Source organism: Cebidichthys violaceus, unplaced genomic scaffold (assembly GCF_023349555.1).
Source record: "Cebidichthys violaceus isolate CVI_PGR_0920_01 unplaced genomic scaffold, fCebVio1.0.p SCAF_16, whole genome shotgun sequence".
In the NCBI taxonomy this organism is placed as follows: Eukaryota; Metazoa; Chordata; class Actinopteri; order Perciformes; family Stichaeidae; genus Cebidichthys; species Cebidichthys violaceus.
In genome coordinates this window covers 11,683,649-11,692,943 of record NW_027176329.1, presented here as the reverse complement: position 1 = coordinate 11,692,943, position 9,295 = coordinate 11,683,649, and the positions used below count along the sequence as shown (strand labels likewise).

The following is a 9,295-nucleotide window of genomic DNA, read 5'->3' as shown; positions in this document are numbered from 1 at the left end:
CTGGCTATTCTGACCCACAATTCTCTGCCCTGTAATATATACAGGTGCTGGTCATATAATTAGAATATCATCAAAAAGTTGATTTATTTCACTAATTTCATTCAAAAAGTGAATCGTGTCGATTATATTCATTCATTACACACAGACTGATATATTTCAAATGTTATATCTTTTAATTTTGATGATTATAACTGACAACTAAGGAAAATCCCAAATTCAGTATCTCAGAAAATTAGAATATTGTGAAAAGGTTCAATATTGAAGACACCTGGTGCCACACTCTAATCAGCTAATTAACTCAAAACACCTGCAAAGGCCTTTAAATGGTCTCTCAGTCTAATTCTGTAGACTACACAATCATGGGGAGGACTGCTGACTTGACAGTTGTCCAAAAGACGACCATTGACACCTTGCACAAGGAGGGCAAGACACAAAAGGTCATTGCAAAAGAGGCTGGCTGTTCACAGAGCTCTGTGTCCAAGCACATTAATAGAGAGGCGAAGGGAAGGAAAAGATGTGGTAGAAAAAAGTGTACAAGCAATAGGGATAACCGCACCCTGGAGAGGATTGTGAAACAAAACCGATTCAGAAATGTGGGGGAGATTCAGAAAGAGTGGACTGCAGCTGGAGTCAGTGCTTCAAGAACCACTATGCACAGACGTATGCAAGACATGGGTTTCAGCTGTCGCATTCCTTGTGTCAAGCCACTCTTGAACAACAGACAGCATCAGAAGCGTCTCGCCTGGGCTAAAGACAAAAAGGACTGGACTGCTGCTGAGTGGTCCAAAGTTAGGTTCTCTGATGAAAGTAAATTTTGCATTTCCTTTGGAAATCAGGGTCCCAGAGTCTGGAGGAAGAGAGGAGAGACACACAATCCACGTTGCTTGAGGTCCAGTGTAAAGTTTCCACAGTCAGTGATGGTTTGGGGTGCCATGTCATCTGCTGGTGTTGGTCCACTGTGTTTTCTGAGGTCCAAGGTCAACGCAGCCATATACCAGGAAGTTTTAGAGCTCTTCATGCTTCCTGCTGCTGACCAACTTTATGGAGATGCAGATTTCATTTTCCAACAGGACTTGGCACCGGCACACAATGCCAAAGCAACCAGTACCTGGTTTAAGGACCATGGTATCCCTGTTCTTAATTGGCCAGCAAACTTGCCTGACCTTAACCCCATAGAAAATCTATGGGGTATTGTGAAGAGGATGATGCGAAATGCCAGACCCAACAATGCAGAAAAGCTGAAGGCCACTATCAAAGCAACCTGGGCTCTCATAACACCTGAGCAGTGCCACAGACTGATCGACTCCATGCCACGCCGCATTGCTGCAGTAATTCAGGCAAAAGGAGCCCCAACTAAGTATTGAGTGCTGGAGATGCTCATACTTTTCATGTTCATACTTTTCAGTTGGCCAAGATTTCTAAAAATCCTTTCTTTGTATTGGTCTTAAGTAATATTCTAATTTTCTGAGATACTGAATTTGGGATTTTCCTTAGTTGTCAGTTATAATCATCAAAATTAAAAGATATAACATTTGAAATGTATCAGTCTGTGTGTAATGAATGAATATAATAGACAAGTTTCACTTTTTGAATGGAATTAGTGAAATAAATCAACTTTTTGATGATATTCTAATTATATGACCAGCACCTATATATCAGCAAGAAGGTAACAGTTCAGGGTGTAATGTTATGAAGAAGTAGCATCTCCCAACACAACAGTACGTACTTTGTAAGGGCAGTCACAATATGTAGTAAAACAAAATTTTTGTTAATCTTTGTGGACCTCTTTGACCTCTTCTCTGGCCGTCTATGATCTCTTAGAAAAGGCTCGATCATTGATGTCAAAGGTAAACAGCATGCTGTCTCTTGGCCCCTTTTAGGTCATACCACTGCTCAACAGAATGTACTTCGTTAGCTAAATAGCCGATGTGCACTTATCAGCACACAGATCTACACATCCCGTACGCAGTCACATGCCTCTCCATGTCATGTGCACACACGCACACACACACATACTATAAACGTGTAGTCAGCATTGTTTAACACTTCAGAGGATGAGTAAGTTAAGTAACTGTCATTGAGTTTGCATTACTAGGACACTATATAGCACAATTACCTCAGAATCTTAAACCCACTGTTGACAACAAGGAAGTTCTTCTCTTACATACGTATCTATATTTACTTCAATAAATATAAAAATCCGGATAACTTTTGGAATAATCAGCACACTCATTTTAATACTTTATTTTTAAAGAAGTTTAAATTAAAGTTCAGTCAGAAAGACGTGCAGGGAAAAGACCCTGGTAAAATGAAGAGAGTATCATGTCAGTGCAGATTTGTCAACTGTCAAGTTCTGTGATGTAATCACTGATAATTATTTTTTGAATGCCACTGCAAATCTGCTTGGCTGTGCGCAAAACATGTTAGTATTAATTTAATCATTCTACAGATAGTACGGATCAGATGATGAAAACAATGTACTGTAACCCATGTACAAGGCTGGTAATACATGGCGATTCTGGAATAAAATATACTATCCAAATCTGTGTAGAGTGGAGTTCAGACAAAATATTAGAAGACATTCTGCATGTGCAAGAGAGGATACTTTGGCTACATTATGTACTTACCTCTTCATTCTCACATTCAGTCACACACATCTAATTCATCATTCTACTAAAACTACTCGTACTCCGAAATGAAATTGCATTCAATTGCAGTGTCATAACAATAGGCGATTGACATTTATTTATACAATTTCTGGTTTTAAAAAGGCAGAACCAATTTTGGTCAGCATATATTCATGGCACACTCACCGCTTAATAAAAGCAAATCTTATAATTACAAGCACAGAGCCATAAAACATTTTAAAGCAGCCTACCTCAGTATGAAACTAAATTATCTGAGAAAATAGGAATCATTTCACACCAGCGTCAAACGTACAGTGAATCTGTTTGTGAGGTGAACTACTGAAAGTCATTATTCTTCTTCGTGGTGGAAGACTGTGATGTAATACTTTAGTGTGGTATTATCGTACTGTATGAGGTGTTGATGTCAGCCTCGAAACAGCATGATTTAAGTCCCTTGCTGGCTCATATCTTCATTTGTGTAAGAACAGGAAACTCATCAAATATTGTGAATGTGCAAAGGTTTTAGCAAAAACACACACTTGGTAACGTATCCAGAAATGGATACGTGACTTGTGCCTTCATCAAGTGTGGTAATTGTAGAGAAAAGAAAAGCTAAAATAAGAAGAAAATTGTATTTTAAGATCACCACAGCCCCAACACAACTGTTCATTCGTTGTTCTGAGCTTCCCATTTTAAAATGTCTGTTTTCTTCCTGAGAAATTCATGGGAGTAAACAACAGCTTCCTGTATCCCTTTCGCTCCAACATATCTGGAATCTGGGAGACAAACAAGGAGAAAAAATTAAAACAGGAGCCAGACTAACAGTACACAAATGAGTTTTTCTGCATTGTACCTGTTGATGTTAATGAACTGATGCTCATCTGCTTACCTTCCTTTCACATGCTCTACCGGCCACCATACAGGTGGATCTTGGCGAACGAGATGGTCTCATCAATGTTGTTGTGGCCCTTCTCGTAGATGACAAAGATGTACTTCCGGTCCTCCGGTGAGCCGCTGTTCAGTGATGTCATGCAGGAGTAGCCGCTGGGACCCGCCCATATCTGCGCAGCTTTTTTCACCCAAGAGTTACCATCAGTCAGCGACCAGCGTAAGGTCAAGTTAACTCCTGAGTGGGATGAGGCAAGACGTTAGTATGATGTAATAATGATACTGATCCTTTTTAACAAGGACCTGAAGTAAACTGATTGTTTTGGCGTGAAGGAAAGCAGCAGCAGCAGTGGTGGAAAGTAACGTAGTAAATTTACTTGAGTACGGTACTTCAGGTACATTGAAGTTGACTATTTCCTTTCTAAGTTACTCTGTACTTCCACTCCACTTTATTTCAGAGGCAAATATTGTATTTTAACTCCATTACATTTATTTGATAGCTATTGTTACAAGTTACTTTACATATTCATATTTATCATAAAAAAACACATGATTAAGTCACAATATATCAAGCGTTGTTATATATTACAGAACCAAACAACATAAAAAAACTAGAACTAGTGCTTTATGGTTGAATGCCTCCGTCAACATGTCAAGTCGTAGTTTACATCCATGTCTGTCCAAAATGTCATCACTTCATCATTTTATCCTACATTGGTGGGAAATTGTCATAATGTATCACAGCATGTTAACAGAATGGCCTCACTACTTTTACTTCCACTACTGAGCCCCAGTGACACAGGTTAGGCAGGAAGAAGAAGAGAGTATGACTGTTGGTGTCAGCGGCTCTTACTGCTTTGCTCATTGGAGGGGTTGGTGAAGTAGAGCACTCCCTCTTTCACCAGAGCTCCGGCTGCTACTGCAGGGTCCACAAGCTCGTAGTCAAAGAACGTATTTTCAACAGGCAGGGTCAATCCGCCGTCAAGGCTGCGTACCACTATGCGACACCTACAGTGGTAGCTGTTCTGGTTCCGCACGTTGATGACGATGCTGCCGTCCGTCATCTCCACCGGCTGCAGGGGAGCAGAGAGGGTTATTAAAACATTCACTGACTGGTATTTGATTCATTATGACAACTTGTTATTGCTGCAGTGAAGACATCACACAATGGTTAAAATAAGTGCCAGGTGTTTTAAAACATACAGTTCACAGCTGTGTTTCTTTTGGCCACTAGAGGGCAGAAGAACTCCACAGCAAGCTGACTGATAAACGGAACTATTAAAAGTTGTTATGGTTCACATGACACACATCCAGCAGAAACAATGCAACATTAGCACTCAGAGTCATATTCCTGTAAAATGTAAGTCTGATCCTCCATCCTCTTCTAGCTTTGTTTGTTTTTTTTGCCTCCAAATCCTCTTTTAACTGCCTAAAATTTGACTTTCTTCAACAACTAGATGGTAACTTTGTCTGCTGTTTGGTGCTGGAGAGGCAGCGTTCAGTAGGTTAATCATATGATTATATAATATTTTTTTCTATTCATAAAATATCGCTGGAAACTGGGTTGATTAGAGTATTTAGGCTGAACCATAGAGTGTATTTGCAGGGCATGAAACCAAAACAAAGAACCAAGACGGGCTAAAAAAAGTCGGTAGATCTGCAAAGTTGGGTGATAATTCCCGGTGTGTTTCATATTACATAAATACAATTGATCCATTGTTATGACAAAAACATATATACTGTATGGCTGGAGCTTTAATTAAATTATATTTTTAATATGATGTATTTGTAGTTGTGTATATTGTCCAATATGGGGTGAGAATACAACACAATGGAGAGGTCACTCAAAAATGCAACGGGCTATTGGGGCAGCAGCAAGGGAAAGAAAGTTAATTCTGTTTTTAATTCAATGTGATGTTTTTGCAGGCTGCTGCTGATTAGCTTGTGACTAGATAACTGAGACTCTGTGTGGAGACTTTGCTAATTCTAAGATATTTGAATGCTTTGTTGCTGTTGTTAATGCCGAACAGACGATTTGTTAGAGGATAACATTAAGTGTCCCTTTGAGCCAACCTCTCGATTCCTACAGTAAGCTGTCAAAGTAGACCAGCATGGCGTGATCCACAAGCAGCAGGCGTACCTGGCACTCGTCGGGGTCGAAGTCCTGTGCCCTCTTCTTCTGGTTGTAAGGGATGCTTTTCAGCACGCCGCCGTTGTACCAGTTCCGCCCGTGGTCGTCACTCAGGATGCAGAAAACTCCATTTGCCTCCAATGTCCCATGACCACACACCACCAACCTCCCCTTAGCTGGGTTGTAGCGCTTCTGTAGTGCAAAGACACAAAAAATGTGGACTCGGCAAACAATAAACAAAGGTGCTGACTTGATTCTTAAACACAAACTACATATAACTCTGAAAAAAATTTAAGATACTTTTTACTGGTTCTCAGAGGAGAAATTCAGGGAAATAACAAGGTAAGAGTGACACACCGTCAGCAAGATATTAATACTACAACAAATATAATCAAACACTAAACTATGTCTAATGCTTCCTATAGCATAATTGCTTAGTTGTGACAAAGGTGTATGAACTGAGATCATAATATCCCTGTAAGGAGCAGATACGGTTTTTGTGTTTCTCCAACACCACAGAGAGTTCTGCCTTTAAAATCTCTCCACCTACATAATTAATGACTCACCCTGTCAATAGCTTATAATCAAAATATGGGACATTAATTCAGCACAGAGGTAATTTAGCTTAAATTTGATCTCACTTTACAATTAGGAAGCAGCTCAGCAGCAGCTTTCCACGTCATACTGTATCGTCCTGTCTCACCTGGATGCCGAAGCCTGGCCCGGGACTAAAGCTCTTCACTCCGAGCTGGACCGACAGGTTTCTGGGTTGGCTCCAGCTGAGGCCGTCGTCCCGGCTCTCCACCACCATGGTGCTGGACGGGTCGCAGTAATAGTGGTGGAAGCAGATGCTGTAGACCAGAATCACAGAGCCCAATTCCTCGTCCACCACTACGGAGCCCAGGTTCAGGCCATCCGGCGTCTCTCCATCATCGACTATGAAGGAGGTCGGGGACCAGGTGGCTCCTGGAGGGACGGAAGAGGAACAGGAGAGATTCAGACATAAATCAAGACTACTTTTACACCAAATTGTATATGTTTGCTACATATTCTAAAAGAAAAATATATCCCCCAACATCCGTTTCTTTCAAGTTTTCATCCTCAAATTTGGTTTTAGTCTCTTTATATTCCTGCTCTCTTGCACACTTTGCAGTAAGGTAGTGTTGCAAGCCATTTATTTGATATATATATATATATATATATATATATATATATATATATATATATATATATATATATATATATTCAGAGAGACACATGTGTATTTAAACCCTGTGTTCCCTTGTTTCCGATTCGGTTCGTCTGCTGTGTTCCTGTTAAGCGTCCTTGTGCACATGTCCGTTTACCTGGTCCTGTTTCCTGCCGTTTTGCCTGTTGGATTTTCAGTTACTCATTTTTGTTTTTGTCTTGATACTTTTATGTTTTTGTGTGTTTTTATACTTTCAACTTTAACCTTATTTTGTGTAATCAGATCTGTGTTGCAATAAGTAGGGCTGGATACTGAACCTATTTACTGCCCAAAATGTGTCGGTAAGACGGAGAACCAACAAACGTCAAGTACTGGCGGCTTGCATAAAATTTGTGCACAATGTCATATTCTATTTTACTTGACATTGTCTTGTCTATTATTTTGTACTTTTATCTCCCTTTGTGACTGTTATGTATTCCCTGTAGACTTATAACTACTGTTAGAATATATAGATATATATTTTAGACTATTTCTGATGCTATGACTGTCATTGTTGTCCTTGCCTTTGTCCATGGACCGCCGCATTGCGATGAACTTTGCTCCCACGTCGCTTGCTGACGACTTCCTGGCCTCTGTGAAAGCCAGCAGGCTTCCTTTTGGGGTGAAGGTGAGCAGGGGGATCCTGTAGGTGTCCACCTCCCCCATGACTCCGCTCACCCACAACAGCTGCTCTTCATACAGCAGAGGTTCAATCTGGACGGCAAAGAAAGAAAATGAGAGAGGCTGAGTAAGGTGAAAGAGTTAAAATATCTGTGAGCAACACCAGTCAGGTGACACCAGCAGGCATCACACTTTCAATTCAGGAAGCATTCATTTCATTCATCTATTTCAAACCACAAGGCTGCAAGAGCTCTTCCCTCCCATTACTGTGAACAGTATAGGCTTCAATTTTGTGGTACTATACTTGAATATTTTAATTTTAACCTACTTTACTACAGATCAATGTTTTACAAATCAAACAACATCAGTATATAAAATTCAATGCTTTCATCTCAGTAATCCATTTCTGAAAAATGAGTCTTGAATCCACAAGTGAATTGCATGTGAAACAAAAATCATGCTGTTATAATACCCATAACTACCCAAAGGTGTATATACAGCTTTTAAATGAGCTAGATCAGTTATAACAAAGTACTGGTTACATGTCATGCATCAATAATAATAGCGCAGGAAAGTAGTTGTACAACACTGACTGCTACAAAGCAGACTTTTATTTTGAAAATATTGTGCTGATAGTAGCCTGTTTTGACTTCAATTTTAAAAACACATCTTTTACTTGTAACTCGGGATTTCATAGTGTGGTCACTACTATCACTACTTTTAAATTTGAATACTTATTCCTCCACTCACTATAAAAAATGACTGCATGCCTACACATCACTGAAATCAATGCTGAATCAACACTTTTGACAGCTTCTACAACTCGTGTTCCAACAACACGGAAACTACATTGTGTTGTTACGTATTTCTATGATACTTTGTTTACTGTACCTGTTCAGGGCTGATACAAACACATGAAGACAACAGGGAGAGCAGTAACGACAGTGCAGCAAGTCGGCTTCCTGTCTCCATGACTGATTCACGTCCTCAAAACTTCTTCTTTATTCCGACAGAGAAATAATATCAGTTATTACACGAGTACAGAAGATGAGTTTCGAAATAAAACTAAAAACGGACAGAGAAGTAAAAGCGGAAATGCTCCCCTGAGCTCGAAATATTACGGCATCTCGCTAGTAAGTCATGTGACCAAGGGAGGCGGTCACATGACTATCGTCCCTTCTTAATTTCCGCCATGCACCAAAATAAGATAAAATCATTGATACTCAAAATGTTATAAATTATATATATATATATATATATAGCTATATATATTTTTAATTATATCATTTTTTATTTTCTATTTTATATGAATTATCTTTATGCACATTGTACCTATCCAGCTGCTGAATAATGTTTTTTGTTACATATGAATTAAAAATATGAATGTACATAAATATTCACAAATAAAATAAGATACCCTGCGATAAAATTTCACATCTAATGAACCACATACTTTGGCATTTCTTTTTCCGCGGAGGTGGAAGATCAGATAAATGATGTCAGCAGATTTGAAAAAAAAACCAGTTACTAATTTAATTTGATCTATGCGTTGAATTTTCTGGTAGTGTTCTTTGATTACCAAAGGAGTACTATGCTAAATACACATACTACTTTTATCCAGGGATGTCATTTTCCCAAAACTACACAACCATCCAGTGTTACAGTATAAAGTCTTGTACAGTATACATTATTATGGTGCAGTGTGGTACGGGAAACACGTGTATGGATTTGTATCCCTTGTATGACCCCATTGCTCCACATCTATCCTTAGACAAACACATAAGGTCTTTGCAGTAGATT

General features: G+C 39.3%; 1 protein-coding gene across 1 annotated transcript; it reads right to left on the bottom strand.

Moving 5' to 3' along the window:
* Window positions 1–2,229: 2,229 nt before the first annotated feature.
* On the bottom strand, window positions 2,230–8,640 carry LOC137872824 (sialidase-1-like). The gene is made up of 7 exons (XM_068711280.1): window positions 8,387–8,640; window positions 7,399–7,588; window positions 6,350–6,612; window positions 5,656–5,838; window positions 4,369–4,588; window positions 3,517–3,753; window positions 2,230–3,403 (listed from the first exon to the last, which is right to left on the bottom strand). The coding sequence occupies exons 1-6, from the start codon at window positions 8,465–8,467 to the stop codon at window positions 3,533–3,535; spliced, it is 1,158 nt and encodes a 385-aa protein (XP_068567381.1). The 5' UTR covers window positions 8,468–8,640; the 3' UTR covers window positions 2,230–3,403; window positions 3,517–3,532.
* Between the last annotated feature and the right edge of the window lie 655 nt (window positions 8,641–9,295).

Coding starts and splice junctions, on each gene's coding strand:
- LOC137872824 (XM_068711280.1), bottom strand. CDS start 8,467: ATGGAGACAGGAAGCCGACTTGCTGCACTGTCGTTACTGCTCTCCCTG. Junction 6,613..7,398: donor GCGGCGGTCCATGGACAAAG/GCAAGGACAACA, acceptor CCGTCCCTCCAG/GAGCCACCTGGTCCCCGACC. Junction 4,589..5,655: donor TCGACCCCGACGAGTGCCAG/GTACGCCTGCTG, acceptor GCTCCCCTGCAG/CCGGTGGAGATGACGGACGG.